Source organism: Carettochelys insculpta, chromosome 1 (genome assembly GCF_033958435.1).
Source record: "Carettochelys insculpta isolate YL-2023 chromosome 1, ASM3395843v1, whole genome shotgun sequence".
In the NCBI taxonomy this organism is placed as follows: Eukaryota; Metazoa; Chordata; order Testudines; family Carettochelyidae; genus Carettochelys; species Carettochelys insculpta.
The window spans coordinates 319,713,743-319,729,358 of record NC_134137.1 but is presented as its reverse complement, the minus strand read 5'-3'; the positions used below and the strand labels follow the sequence as shown (position 1 = coordinate 319,729,358).

At 43.3% G+C, this 15,616-nt stretch overlaps 2 protein-coding genes across 3 annotated transcripts in view; one reads left to right on the top strand and one right to left on the bottom strand.

Moving 5' to 3' along the window:
* RPAP3 (RNA polymerase II associated protein 3) overlaps nucleotides 1–3,894 on the bottom strand; it is a 52,281-nt gene extending 48,387 nt beyond the window's left edge. Inside the window, exon 1 of one of the 2 annotated variants that reach the window (XM_075013951.1) lies at nucleotides 3,751–3,894. The gene's annotated coding sequence lies outside the window, so the exon portion shown is untranslated. Of the gene's footprint in view, nucleotides 1–3,393; nucleotides 3,639–3,750 lie in introns of those variants that run through there. The other variant, XM_075013960.1, reaches the window with a different exon arrangement.
* A 115-nt stretch (nucleotides 3,895–4,009) lies between these two features.
* ATP23 (ATP23 metallopeptidase and ATP synthase assembly factor homolog) lies at nucleotides 4,010–14,771 on the top strand. The gene is made up of 6 exons (XM_075013995.1): nucleotides 4,010–4,220; nucleotides 6,826–6,871; nucleotides 6,984–7,065; nucleotides 9,802–9,939; nucleotides 10,910–10,993; nucleotides 14,290–14,771. The coding sequence occupies exons 1-6, from the start codon at nucleotides 4,058–4,060 to the stop codon at nucleotides 14,491–14,493; spliced, it is 717 nt and encodes a 238-aa protein (XP_074870096.1). The 5' UTR covers nucleotides 4,010–4,057; the 3' UTR covers nucleotides 14,494–14,771.
* Nucleotides 14,772–15,616: the final 845 nt, after the last annotated feature.

Below are 15,616 nucleotides of genomic sequence, written 5' to 3'. Positions count from 1 at the left end.
GGTGCCTCAAAGCCCAAACTGAGGAACCTATCCCACTGTAGCATTCAGGCTTAGGACACATACCCCAACAGCTATTTTAGCAGACTTCACCTTCCTAGCATGCTGGCTGTGTATATCAGTGGATCTCATCCCTTCCAGACTACTGCACTCCTTCAGGTGTCTGATCTGTCTTATGTAACCCAACTTTTAACTCACTTAAAAAAAAAAAATCAGGCATGAAAATACCAAAAAGTGTCACAGCAAACCATTACTGAAAAATTGGTTATTTTCCCATTTTTATCATATAACTATAAAGTCAGCTGGAATACAAACAAACATTACTTACACGTCATCGTATAAAACAGAAAAAGTAATCCTGTAGCACCTGATAGACTAACAATACTGCAAATCACTGCTTTTAGCCGTTTGGAGTGGATAATACTGTTAGTTTCAGAGAGGCAGCCGTGTTAGTCTTTAAGGTGCTACAGAACTGCTTTGTGTGTTTTGTGAAGACATTGACTAACCTTTCTGAGACTATTTCATTGTACAGTACAAAAAGCAGGATAAACTTTCCAGTTACTCCAACAGAATGAAGCAGCAGACATGTAGCACTTTAAAGACTAACAAAATGATTTATTCGGTGATGAGCTTTCGTGGGACAGTCCCACTTCTCCAGCTCAATTTCATTTCCAACACAGACTGACATTTTTAAATACAGAGGACCAAAATGAAAAAAAAAAATTCCCATAAAAACTGACAAATCAAATAGGACTGAAGGAAGAGGGTGAGAGGTGGGGAGATGTCTTCTTTGAGATAATTACATACATCAAAGGAAAGGAAGCAGTCCTTGTAATGCGGGAGGTGGTTGATGTCTCTGTTCATACCATGTGTCAACCTCATACGCCTGCTCCACGATGACATGACTGGCTTTTTTCTCTCAAATGGCAAGACCTCAGATCCATTTGAGATATCCAATGGCGTGAAGCAAGGGTGCATGCTGGCCCCAGTGTTATTCAACCTCTTTTTCATGTGTGTCCTCAGCCACGCAGTTAGGGACCTGACCCATGGAGTCTACGTAAAGTACAGACTAAATGGGTCACTTTTCAACCTTTGTCACCTGAATGCAAAAACCAAGACGCTTGAGAGGCTCATCCTTGAAGCCCTTTTTGCTGACAACTGTGCACTTATGGCACACAAGGGATCTGATCTCCAGCTCATCATCAAGTTTGCTGATGCTACTAGACTATTTCGTTTGACCATCAGCCTAGGAAAGACGGAGGTATTGTTTCAAACTTCTCCAGGATCTGCTGTTCTCCCTGCTTCAATCTTTATTGAAGGAACAGAGTTAAAAACAGTAGAGGAGTTCAAGTACCTTGACGGTATGATAGCCAATGATGGCTCCCTTGACAAAGAAATCAATGCCAGAATCTGCCAGGCCAGCCAGGCACTAGGATGTCTGAGAGCGCGAGTGTTGAATCAGCATAATATCCGACAGTCCACTAAACTGAAAGGCCATTTCTACACAGGCCACTTCCTTTGGAAGTGGCAAGCTAATACACGGAGCGAAATATGCTAATGAGGTGCAGCTGCAAATTCCCCGTGCCTCATTAGCATAATGTCACATGATTTGGAGTCCAGAAGACAGTTCTTCCGGACTCCAAAATGCCATGTAGAAGCGCGGGGGGCGGGGCGGCGGCTTCTAGAAGGAAGTCCTTCTTCCGGAGGCCTGCCCGGGGCCGCGCTTCTACAAGGCATTTTGGAGTCCAGAAGAATGGCCTCCCGGACTTCAAATCACATGATGTTATGCTAATGAGGCATGGGGAATTTGCATCTGTGCCTTATTAGCATCTTTCGTTCCGTGTATTAGCAAGTGCCTGTGTAGAAACGGCCAAAGTGTACAAGGCTGTAGTCCTGACCAGTCTCTTGTATGGCTGTGAAACCTGGACCTTGTACAGAAAACATATAAAACTGCTGGAGCGCTTCCACACACGCAGCCTAAGGTCTACACTGCACATTCGATGGCAGGACAGAGTTACGAACCTGGAAGTCCTGGACAGAACAGGAACCACGAGCATCAAAGCCATGATTCTGAAAGCCCAGCTTCACTGGACAGGGCTCGTCATACGAATGGAAGAGTCAAGAATCCCTAAGCAACTCCTCTACAGTGAGCTCTCCCTGGGCAAAAGGAATCAAGGTAGGCCTCGCAAGAGGTATAAAGACTGCGTGAAGGCCAACATTGCTCATGCGGGTTTAAAACCAGATCAGCTAGAACAGCATGCAAAAGACTGAGCAGGCTGGAGTGCTCTCGTACGACACGCGCATGACAACTTTGAAGAGCAGCAATGCATACGCCTCGCCTCCTTGATGCTCGTGAGAGGAAGAAAGCAACAGCAGCAGCCGCACCAACAGAGCCATGACAATTCCCTTGCCCCCACTGTGGACGCCCATGCTGTTCAAAGCTTGGACTCCTCAGCCACATGCGAGTCCACAACCGATGAGCCTGTGCAAGCTCAAGACATCATCATCGGACATGACAGACTACCTACATGTCATACCATGTGTTAATGCATTGAATTTCAATATGTACCCTAATTCAGAAATCTCTTGCTCTAATCTGTTGTTAAATTCTCTATGTTCCAGGACACACTGAGTGAACACGTCAATAGAGTGGGCCATTCTGTTAAAGACCTAAGAAATTGCATCCTGGAACACAGAAAATTTAACAACAGAATAGAGTGACAGATTTCTGAGTTAGAGTACATATTCAAATTTGACACGTTAACATGTGGTATGAACAGAAGCATCAACTACCTCACACATTACAAAGACTGCTTCCCTTCCTTTGATGCTCATAATTATCTGAGACAGGACAATTAACATCTTCCCACCTCTCACCCCTTTTCTTCAATCCTATTTGTCAGTTTTTACTGAAAAAAAATTTTTTTGGTCCTCTGTACTTATAAATGTCAGTCTGTACTGGAAATGAGATTGATCTGATGAAGCAGGTCTGTCACACAAAAGCGCATCACCAAATAAATCACTTTGTTAGTCATTAAAGTGCTACATTTCTGCTGCTTTGTTTTGTTGGAGTACAGACTAACATAGCTACCTCTCTGTTTCTAGTTACTGTGCTAGTGCTTTTTATGTAACTTCTTGTAAAATGAGGCAAAGACCTAGATGCAGAATTATCATATATAATAAGCGGACATCCCCGAGAGTGAGTGTAGCTGTATCAGTATCTACCAACTCATGTTGTATTAAATACATCGTGAGCCTCACCATTGTATTAATACGCTATATAACACATTAATACAAGGCAAGTTGGTGGGTACTGATGCAGATACACTCCCCGTCCGGGGCGCCCTCTTCCTCCAATGGTCACACATGGTAACGCTGCTAGAGGAGCTGACATACCGCATAGGAGACCTCTGCATAGCGCCCCCCACCGGCTACCACAGAATCAGCGGCCCACACGAGTGCTGACAAGGCCTCGGACGCAGTGGATCCCACGGCTGCTCCCAGCAATGGTGCGGGGGTCGGCAGTTCAGTGCTTCCAGGCCTCTGCTGACCCCAGCCTTTGACCTCTGCCTGCCTGAGCTCCCCACGCACAGACAGGGCAAGTGGGGGGCGCCTGGAGCCTCACGTGGCCTCAGCCGGTGCCGCCGCTCTCTGGCGGGTGAGGGGATCACTCCCCCCGTGCAGAGCGGACAGGCGGCAGCCCCGCCCCCCCGGACAGGTTGAACCCGCCGCCGCGCGCCCTATAGGCCCCACCTGCGCCAGGTACCGCCTCCTCCTGCCGCCGCTAGCGCCGCCAACCGCGGGCGGCCCTTCCCGGAATGCACCGCGGCCGGGACTGGAAACAGTCACCCACACGCCTGACTCCAACGACCGCCCCGCGCCGGCTCCCCCAAAGCGGCCGTTACTTCTGATGTCATGGTTGGCAGCGCCGCCTCCCCCCCCGGTTGGCTGGCAGGTAGAAGCACGTGATGCGTAGCCAGCCCGGCGATTGGCGGCGCGGCGCAGGGGGCGACCTTTGACCGCCTGGAAGCAGGTGTCGGAGCGCCTGAGGAGTCGGGCCATGGATCCCGGCGAGCCGCCGCCGGCTGAAGGGGAAGATTTCGGCTATCGGCTCTTCCCGGAACGGCGCGGGGAGGCCAAGCCCCAGCGCAGCTTCCTGGGCACCAGCTTGTTCACCTTCAACCACAAGTGCCAGCTGATGCTGAAGATCGCCCTGGACACAAGTAAGGGGCGGCTGGGCCCGTTCGGAGCGCGGGCCTCGGGGCACGGCCACACCGGGGCCCGGAGCGTTTCCTGCCGGGGCCGAGGGTGCGATCTCCCCCGCTCCCATTCGGCCCAGCGGCGCTGCGTGGGTGCAGCCAGGTCGCTGCGCTGTGCCCCACGTCCGCCCCGGAGCCCTGCTGAGCGCCAGGGCCGGACTGGCCCTGCTGTTGCGGCTTTTCCAGCTCCTAGGTCTGCCCCCGCAGAGGTTGCTTTAGCTTTAGCCCTGGGATGTGTAGCTGGGTTTGGTGTCAGCGAGATTGGTCTCCTCCGCCTTACCCGGCTTTGATAAAAGCCTAGGAGCGCTGGGGCTGCTGGTGCGATGCAGGCGGGGGTCGTAGGAGCTGCCATACTCCTGAGAAAACCACCAGGTTGGAGAATTGTAGCTCCCTTGTTCCTGTGCTGTAGCTAAGTCGAAAATGTTGAGAGTGTCATGGATGCATTGGTTTTCCTGGGAGCAGGGGACATGCCAAAGCAGCCAAATGATATGGTAGGTTGGTGAGGCTGGCAGAACCCCATGTGTTTTTCCTTTGGAATTTGAATGCAAGTCACCAAAGGTTATAGTAACTTGGTAGTTACTCTACAACAGTGGCCTTCAATCTTTCCAGACTAGCATGCAGTAGATCCTGACTTACGTGGAGGTTGCGTTCCTGGGCAACCCCACATAAGTCAGATTTCATGTTACTCAAGGAAGCCAGGAAACTGACCAGTGCTTCTGCACTGCTCAGTTTCCCAGTTCCTGTCAGGGGTGGCAACCAACACTCAGGTTTCCACCCCGACAAGAGTTGGGAAACCACTCCTGTCAGGGATGGCAGTGTGACCCTCGCTGCGCCTGACATGAGTTCCTGCCAGAGATGGCGAGAGTCAGGTTGCCACTCCTGTCAGTGGCGGCAGCTGAGAGTCAGGCTCTACCCCGCTGCCACTGACAAAGCAGGGAAACTGACCAGCGCAGCAACGCTGCTCAGTTTTTCCCCCCTTCTGTCAGTGGCAGGGAGTTGGTGCCTGGCTCCTGGCTGCCTACCACTCACAGGAGTTGGGAAAACTGACCAGTGCTGGTCAGGTATAAAAATACAAATGTCACAGCTCACTATTCCTGAAAAAGTGCTTTATCTTCTTATTTTTACTACGTAATTATAAAAATCTCTTAGAATATAGATATTGTACTTGCATTTCAGTGTATAGCATTTCTTAACCAGAGTACAGGAAAGTCTTGAGGGGGTACATCAACTTATCTAGATAGTTACCCAGTTTTATGCCAGGCTATGTAAAAAGCAGAAGCAAAGTCACTACAAACTAAAATACCACAGAGTCAATGATTTGTTTATATTGCTCACTACATATACTACATACTGAAATGCAAGTACAAAAGTGGTTCTTATACATTTTGTTCCTGAAAAGGCCCTTTTCCCTTAGCTCTCTGTTCCCTATTAGACTGAGGCTATATACTGAATTCTCCATAACCTGCAATATTATACACTGAGGCTGTCTATGCAAGTCCACTGCTTAAGGTGTTGTCAACACTTACTTTCACTGTCAATCTACTTCAGCTATGCAAATAGCATAGCTCAAATCAACATACCTACCACAGGGCTTGTCTACACTACCACCCTCCTTCAAAGGAAGGATGGTAGTTAGGGTGTTGGGAGTTTACTAATGAAGTGCTGTGCTCTTCATTAAGCAAATCTCTTCCTTCCCCCCCCCCCCCCCCTCGCAGCAACTTTGGAGTTACCCTGGCACTTTGAAGTACTGGCAGGTGAGCCGCGGCTAGACACGAGCTGGTACTTCACAGTTTCAAACTTCAACACCCTAATTGCCATCCTTCCTTCGAAGGAGGGTGATAGTGTAGACACAGCCACAGTGTCTTGCGTGCAGTAAAATGGATAGGAGCCACTCTCCCATTGATTCCAGCTATTCTCATTTTGGTGGAGTACCGGTGTCAAGGGGAGTAAGCTTGGAGATTGGTTGATTGTGTCTACAGTAGATTCAATAGATCAATCAATGCCTCATTGACCCTGCGCATAGGGGAGACAAGGCCTTTGTGTAGACGTTTACTACAGTATTGAAAAAGGGGTTTTCTCACCCTTTTTACTAAATCCATCTCTCTTAGACGCTGTAGAAAGCTTGGCCTAAGTTTTAGATGTAGGGCTGGCCTGACATCACACTAAGTTTTCAACAGTAACAGAGAGTAAGCCGTGCTAGTCTATACACTATCAAAACAAAAAGCAGTCAATGTTTTGATAAGTTCTCAACAGGACTACAAAGTAGTTTTGGCCTCTACATTAGCATTTGCAATCTAAATAATGTCTGTGTGGTCTGCAGAGAATTGAGCATCGTATGGCTTTAAATGTAATTTTTTGTCAACCTGAACTGGGGCAATTGTAAGTGTGACTTCTAATTTAGTGGTTTTCAGACAAAAGTAACAATATATTTAGTTTAAGATGCATTATCACTTCATCACCATATTAATTGTATAGCACTCACATCGTAATTACCTTTTGTGTCAATTATTGAACTTTACTTGCACAAAATGTTTGTCTAGAGAAACTGATTTCAGCAATGTTTTTCTAGATCCATATGCTCGACTTCTTCTTGATGCTATGAAGTACTCTGGTTGGTAGGTAAACCTCTGACTTGTATGTTCTATATTGACTGTTTAAAAAATTTAATTCACTGTTGAAAATTTATTTAAAACTTACCTCTAACATTTTTGCCTTTTTACCGTTCAGTACCGTTTATAAAGATCGTCATTTTGCATGTGAAGAATGTGATGGGTGTGTCGGTGGAGGTTTTGATGTTGCTACGTCGCAGGTGATTGTTTTTAATACCTCTCAAATGAAAAAGAAGATTGCAAGAAAACACATTTATAATCAAAATCATATTTTTAATTAATATTGGAAGTTTTTTATTTAAATCCATAAAAGGTACACCCATGCATGTGCTTAGATAATGATGTTTCTTTGTAAAATGCTTTAAGCTGTGCTAGTGAAAAGCATTATGTAAGAGTGATTATTTTTACTATATGTAAAATGACACAAAATATGGCAATATCAGTAATATTAGTACACAGCAGGTTAAAGTTGTAGTTTAATGGAGAAAAAATGTGGGATTCTGGAAGTCCTCAGTAAGGCAGATGACCTGCCTGGGGCCTTTGAGGGATTGTAGGCTAAATATGAAATGAACAAATCAGCGTTAACTTGAAATTTTTTGTTTACAGAATTATAGGTGGTGTATAGAAAGGCTTAGATTAGCAAGTTGGAAGGAATAATTTGAAAATAATAAGGTAAAGGCCAGCAGAGAAGTAAAGAAACAAATAAAGGAAAAATTCAGTTATAAGTGAGAGAGAGAATCTGACTTAAAATGAGCCAGCATGGCCCTACCAAGCCCACATTTCACTGTTACCTAAAAATTATCACCTAATTTGGTCAGCAAGAAGGAGGGGAAGAGAGTGGGAGAAAAGGCCTTGTAGTGGGGCAAATGGAGCTTTAAATATTGTCTGGATTAAGGCTGAAAATAAAGGTTGACTACTTCAAATTGTTTTTAGCTGATGTCGGTAATTGGCAGTGACACCTCTTATTTGTTAAAGGGAATAAAGAAAGTAAATTCTTAAAGAGTTCATTGCTAATACTTGACTGACCATGTTGAAGACAACCAGTCTGATGAAGTATATTCTAGAATATTCAAGGAGTTGTTTGAGGAAGTATCTGAGCCATTTTCAAAAACTCATGTAAGATGAAAAAGATTCCAGAGGACTGAACGGGGTAAATATAGTGCTAATATCTTAAAAAAAGGAAAATAAGGATAATGTGGGAGATAACATACCATTCATCTTAATTTTAGTACTCAGAAAGATAATCCAGCAATTAACTAAGCAGTCAGATTGCAAACACCTTGAAGATAATAATAGGGGACAATTTACATGGATTTGTCAAAAACAAATCATGACAAACCAAACTAATTGTTTTCTTTGACAGGGTAACAAGCCCATGGTTACAGGGGAAGGAAGTAGATGCGGTATGTTGTGACTTTAGTAAGGCTTTTGATACTGGGTCATGTGACTTCCTCATAAGCAAACTAGGGAAATAAAGGTTGGGTGAAGCTATTATAAGGCAGCATAACTGGTTCAAAACTGTTCCCAGAGCATAGTTAGTAGTAGTTCACAGTCAGGATGGAGTGTTGTCCTCTAGTAATCGGTCCTGAGTTTGGTGCTGTTGATTAGTTTAATCAATGATTTAATGGCAGAGAGAGTACATTTACAAAGTTGGCAAATGATACCAAATTTGGTGGGGTTGCTTTGGAGAGTTAGGATTAAAATTAAGAATGATCTAAACAAACTGGAAAAATGGTCTGAGGTAAATAGAATGAAATTCTTTAAGGACAAATGCAAAGTGCCCCACTATGCATGAAACCATCAGTTGCACACATACAAAATGGGAAATAACTGCTTATGAAAAAATACTGCAGAAAGGGATCTGGAGGTCATAAAAGATCACAACCTGAATATGGGTCAACAGTGGAACACTGTTGCAAGAAAAACAAACATTGTGCTGGGATGCATTAACAAGCATATCGCAGGCAAGACACAAGAAGTGATTCTTTTATTCTACTTCGTGCCAGTTAGGCTTTAGTGAAATACTGTAGGAAGTTTTGAGTGCTGCATCTCAGGAAGTATACAGACAAGTTAGAAGAAGTCCAGAGAAGAGCAAACAAATTATTTGGAGGTCTAAAAACTATGACTTCTGAGAGGAGATTCAAAAAATTAGATTTGAGTAATTTAGAATAGAGAGTCTGAGGGGGGACATAGTGCTTTTCACCTTTTATGTACTTGAAAACTGTTATGGAAGAATTATTATTTTTACGGTATGTAAAATGACACAATATGGCAATATCAGTACACAGCAGGAGAGTAAAAAATTGTTCTGTTATCCGTTAAGGACAGGACAAAAAGCTATGGTCTTAAATTGCAGAAAATGAGGTTGAGTTTGGAAATCAGGGAAAGCTTCCAACCTGTTCAAGTGGTTGAATACTAGAAAAATTGTCTAGGGAGGTTATGGAGTCTCCATCATTGCAGGTTTGTTTTTTTTGGGTAAGAACAAGTTAGACAAACCCCTGTCAGGAATGGTTTAGTTATTACTTAGTTCCTCAGGGGACAGGACTAGATGACCTACTGTAGTCCCTTCCAGTCCTACACATGCATGAGTTTATGAATATGGGTCTATGAATATAAATATGGCCCATTTGTAAGCATCTTGATCAAATGCTTATAAAAATGCATTGCTACTGTTGGGATGTAGTGATGTGCTTATTAGTTATTAGACTCTTAGGCATGTTCAGAGCAATTATATAAATACCATTGGGCCCTTGGATTTAATAAAGGAATGAATTACGGTTAAATTAGTGTGTGGTGTAATACCTTACATAAATAGGAGTAATTCCAATGATGCAGGAAGAATTTGACAACCAGTAATACTGTTCGAAGCTAGTACTCTTGCAATGAAAAGTCCTTTAGCTTTTCGATATAGATGTTCTACATGTTTTATTTCACAGATTGTTCTGTGTCAGAACAATATTCACCACCAATCTCATATGAACAGAGTGGTTACACATGAACTGATCCATGCTTTTGATCATTGTCGTGCACATGTTGACTGGTTCAGCAACGTCAAACATTTAGCCTGTTCAGAGGTAAGTCAACATGCTTGTCACATGCAGGTAGGCTTCCCGCTTGAAACTCACTGTTACTAGTGGCATTATATACCTATCTGCTTGCTTCTTAAGGATTTAAAGCCTAAGTGCTGAATGTTTTAAAAAGTAATGTTTAACACAAGATTAGCTTCATGTTTTCCTGGGACTTGTTTGCTTATACTTCTTTGGTTGTACACAGTCACAGTAGCCTTTGTTTTCTATGTCCAAAGAATTTTTGCCCTTTCAATCTTCTTTTTTTTAAGTTCACCATTGCAAATACTAGCTTCCTCTTACAAAACAATGATTTTATGTTTTTCTACACATGACTTCAAAAAACATTTTTCTGTGACTATTAAAGCAGTATTTCCCATCCCAGAAAATAGCACAGACTAGTCTGAAGGGGGGAAAAAAGTACAAGGCAGAGAAAGAGAACAGCAAGAATTAGAGACTGCATGAATCAAAGTTTGTCCTTCTGTTAGTGCAGCAGCGTTCTTGCATCTGGAAAATGGAACGGATGGTTCTCTGAAAGCCACTTGGTTGTCTTTCTTGCTCTTATAGCAACACTTAATCTGTCTCTCAGGATTTTCATGCTTAAGCATTGGCTCACAGATCTAAGCTGCTCTTCTCCACTTCTTGATCACTCCCTTCAGCTGCAAGAGCATGTGTGACTTGGCTAACTGGAGCGGACATTCCCTGACAGACAATGTGTAGCCTTGCGTAGAACTGGAAGGGAGGGAGTACAACAAAAAGAACAGTACAGGAGAGACCAAATCAAGGAAAAAGATGGTGAACCATGCCCTGGCATAGCTGATACCAAAGGACAAAGAAGGGTTACTCTTTCCCCAGTCCAGCAGAATATGGGAGAGTTCACCAGAAAATTTCTGGAAACTACTTTATTATATGCAAAGACTTATTGTAACGCTCTGAATTTTTTCCATTTTTTTTCTGTGGTCTTTTGTTTTCATAATAGATTCGAGCTGCTAATCTCAGTGGAGACTGCTCACTTGTAAATGAAATGGCCAGATTTAAATTTGGATTAAAACAACACCATCAGGTAAAGAAGACTGTACCTTGTAAATAATGCTGGATTTATGTTAAGTATGACTTTGGACACTATTATCATAATCTATCAAACAATACATCGACTCTTATTAAATTTCTAGCTACAATCTTACTCCAGGTAAAAGCGTAGATGACTGGAAATTAGGGATGTAATAGAGTGTCCAGTTACATGACTGACTGACAAGCATCTGCTTATTGGTTAGTGCTACCAGTTACTCGCAGCTTCCCCACTCCCTCCAAGTAAATAGGGAGCGGCTGGCTCAGTCTCTATCCCTGCTTGTGCTGGGATCAGGCAGTTTACCATGCTGTCACTCTGCATTTAAAAGGCTGAGATGCCCACAGGTTGGCTCAGCTTCTGTCCCCACTCTCCAGCCCTGCCACTCTGTGTATTTAAAAGGCTGAGCTTCTGTTCCCACTGTGAATATTGGGCTCTTCCTCCTTTCCCCCTCCTTTGCTGATTTTAGGCATGTCCAGAACGGTTATATAAATACCATTCGGTCTGCAGATTTAATAAAGGAGTGAATTAGAATTAACTCAGTGTTGTGGTGATAACTTAAATAGTTATAATTCCAACAACAGGGGATGGGGGAAGAGCCCAGTCCCCATGGTGGGGACAGAAGCTGAACCAGCCTGTGTGCAAAGCAGCAGGTGGTAGGGAGGTTAACAGAGTAATTGACAGTAATGGTGGTGGTTACTCAGTTACTGCATTGCTCACTCTTTAATATCCCAGCAGGAAATGATTGTTAGCTATTGTATAATTTTGTATTGCCCCCCTGCCCTTCTTCCTGATTAACCTTTCTTTCGTCTCTTACTCCTCAAAACACAACATGCTCCCAACCAGCTTCTCTGGCTTCAGTCCTTTTTTTTTTTTTTTTTTTTCTCTGCCTCTGTTAGCCTCTCCTTCTTCAAGTGATCCCTACATCTGTAGTTGTCTAAGTCTATCCTGTACCCCACCCCAGACCACTGCCTCACATTCCTCAGCTGTCCCCCCCACACCTCCCTCATCCCTGTATCTCTTCAAGGTTCTCGTCTGCATTTTTTTCCAGCTCCTCCAGGTGCCCAGGCTTTCCTAGGCTTAGTCTATACTACAGTATGAGGTTGACATAAGGCAGCTAACACTGATCTCACATAACTCTAAACCCTTGGTCCAACCGATACATGATTTTACAACACCGACATTATAACCCCACCTCCATGGGAAGTGTAGAGCTTATGTCAGTGTAGATACAGCAAAGCAGCAGCCCTGTAGAACAGTGATGGGCAACTTCAAGGGGTGAGTGAGTCACTTCATGTGACCCTTCTTCACCTCACTGAGCCGCAGCAGTTTGCAGTCCATCATGGTTCTATCTGCAGCCCTGTCTGCTTCCCTCCCCCACGCAACTCTCACATACCGAGGCACAGGAGCCCCACAATTCCCTGCTTCTCCCTCTCCCAGAGCTAGAAGTGTGGGACTCCAGTGCCCTCTGTGTGTGAGAGGGACGTGGGGGAGGGGGTAGCCAGCAAGTCCACTGGCTGCAGATGGAGCTCCAGTGAGCCACATGTAACCTGTGGGCTGCAGGCTGCCCACCACTGCTGTACAAAAGGTTATTTATATCAGTTGTTGGCTGTCATTCTTGTCAATTTGATGGCTCCATATGGGAAATTAAGAAAGCCTGGGCTGGTGTGGGCTCCCAGTCGGGAGCCTGGCTGCAAATGGAAGCTGAGAGCAGAGAACTTGGGTGGGAGCCAGGCTGCAAGTGGGGATCCAAGAGTGTGGGTCACTGGTGCAGGGAGCCATGGGCGGGGACAGCAGGGAACTATGTGCCTAGCTAAAAGCCTAGGTTCTCAGGCCCCATACTGTCTCTTATTCGGCGAAAGTGCTCCTGGTGAGGATGTGTACCATGGACAGAAGGAAGATAATGTGGACACAAACCACCATAGTAGTTAATTGCAGTGGCTGTAAGTCAAACTAACATAAATTGACATAAGTGTTTAGCTAACCAGAAGAATTTTCTGGTATAGATTTTTTTTTTTTTCCCTGAAGCTTTATTTTTTGTTTTCTGCATATGGAAAGACTCAAGGGTTATGCCTACACTAGAAGCATCTGTCTATAAAAGTTACTGCTGGAAGAGATGTTCCAAAAACTTCTGTCAACAGATCCTGCCTATACATAAAGGTGGATCGACAAAAGGCTCCACCAGAGTATCGACACAGCTTTTTTTTTTTTTTGTCAACAGTTTGTTGACAAAATGCATTTTGTGTGTAGATGCTCCGAGTTTTGTCTACAAAACTCTTTAGTGTATGTAGACATAGCCAAGGGGATTAAAAATGAACTAAAAATATTTCAGAGTCTTAGTTTAGTTTAGAGTTAGTCAGCCTTATTCAGGAAAGGGTTTCTTAGACTTCAGTGGGACCCTTACTTAAGGACAGACCACTGAAATGAGATTGAATAAATCCGTTTCTATCTGATCTAGAGCAGCAGTTACTGATGTTGGTTTGGGAGTTTTCTATATGCTTTTCTTTTTTTAGAGGAAAAGCATCATAGGCAGCAGTTGCTAGAGATGAGTGGTTTTGAGGAAAAGAGCCATGTGGTGAGAGAGATGGCAAAAGAATCAGTCCCTTTGGATCTTTTATTTTATGACATGAAATATATTTAAAGTATTTGTAAGGCCTGGTAAAAACTACAGTGGGTCATCAATCTGAGTTACTCATCTTCAGCTACTTGAATAACATAGCTGAAGTTACCTTAGCCACTTACTTCAATGTCTTTGCTGCAGTGAGTTGATGGCAGGTGCTCTCCAATTGAGTCCCTCTATGCTTCTCATTCTTATGGAGTAACAGTCAGTGGGAGAGCACAATAAATAAACCCCTTGGATCGATTGTTGCTTGGTGATCTGGCAGGTAGTGTAGACGTGTCCTAATTGAAACATGGCTATATACCTTTGAGCAATTTTTTTCTCTTATGTGACTATCTAAATTACACAGATTTTTTAACAGAAGATCAGAATTTTGAACTGCATTTTAATTACTACTACTGAAAGAAAAGTAGCATTTCTTTTAATGGGAGTGTTTAGGTGCATAATGAAAACTAAATTAATTTTTAAATTGCAGAAATATACAGTTCAATGATCACAAGTTTATTTTCAAGGACTGTTTTGAAATGGTGTCAGTTTTCTGTGACATAATTAACTGTAACCTTAATGTTGATATACATGCAATAAGAACTAATATTTAGTTAGGTCTATATAAAATGGCTTGTAACTTGTGACCTTAAATCATATTTTCAAATTTTTTCCCCATTTCTTTCAGACCTGTGTACGAGACAGAGCCATTCGTTCTATTTTGGCTGTTAGACAAGTTAGTAAAGAAACAGCAGAAAAAGCTGTGGATGAAGTTTTTGACTCCTGTTTCAATGATCATGAACCTTTTGGAAGAGTCCCACACAATAAATCAGATGCAAAGTTTGCTTACAGAGACTTTCAGAACCGGGACAGATACTATGCAAATTTGTAAAGAAGGCCGTTAATCATTTTTAGCAGTGCTGTCATATTTAAAACAGACTGTACACCTGGTGCTAATAGAGAGGAAATTTTGGTAAGCAATCTACAGATTTGTGTGGAAAGTTTACACACAGCCAAGATCCACTGATGACTTAGAATTAATCTGAGTAAATGAACAAGGGCTGTAAACTATGTATTTCCTCATGTTTCAGTGTTTCTTTTGACATACCAAATTTTGAATCCACATGTTTCAATTCATGTGTAAATCTGTTCAGTACAATAAAGAATGTTTCAAAATGTTTTGCTTTTTATCTTTTTACTGAATAAAGTGATATAAAATGTTTTGATTTTTCACAAATATGTTGTGTAGATATGTCTGTATATGATACTGAAAATTGAGCATTCCTTTTTTAAAGTGGGTCCTAAAGTCAGGATCTTAAATCCACGGATGGGCATATAAGGCTTGCCCCACAAAGGGATTTAGGTGCTTCCCTGCCACATCAAATGCCTAAGTCCAATATTAAGAGCCTCAAAACCTTTGCTTGGTTGTTGCCAAACCCTGCAGCTGCCTATATTTCCTGTGCACCTCCATTTTTGCTGGTAGGCAATTGTGTGCAAGTTTTGACACTGAGCACCTCAGACTTGGTAGAATTCACAAACTTGCCATTCCTGTCTAAATCACCAATGTGGTAGTGCTCAGAGGCCAAGTTGGGCTCCATACATACACAGCTGTTAGAGGTGGTGAGATTTCACTGGGTGGCACGGTACCTAGGTAGGTGTTCTAATACTGAGCCTAAGTGCATGAATCTACCTTTAGGGCTTGTCCATACAGTACGATAGTGAGTGACAGTAAGGGTATAAATTCTAGCATGCTAACTGTCCATGTGGACCCTGCTGCGCATGCTAAAAGTTACCTAATGCACACTGTCCTGTTTCAGGCAGTGCTGTTTCAATGTCAACATGTAGCAGGATCCACAGGAGTCAGATAACTCCCTGGTGCAAGCTAGAATTTACACCTTAGCTGGTGGACAGCAATGTGTTATGTAGATAAAGCCTCAGGCTCCTTTAAAGATCCACAGCCTATATAAAAGGTGCATACAAAGCTCAAGCTGAGGTCAATGGGAGCTTCTAGGCAT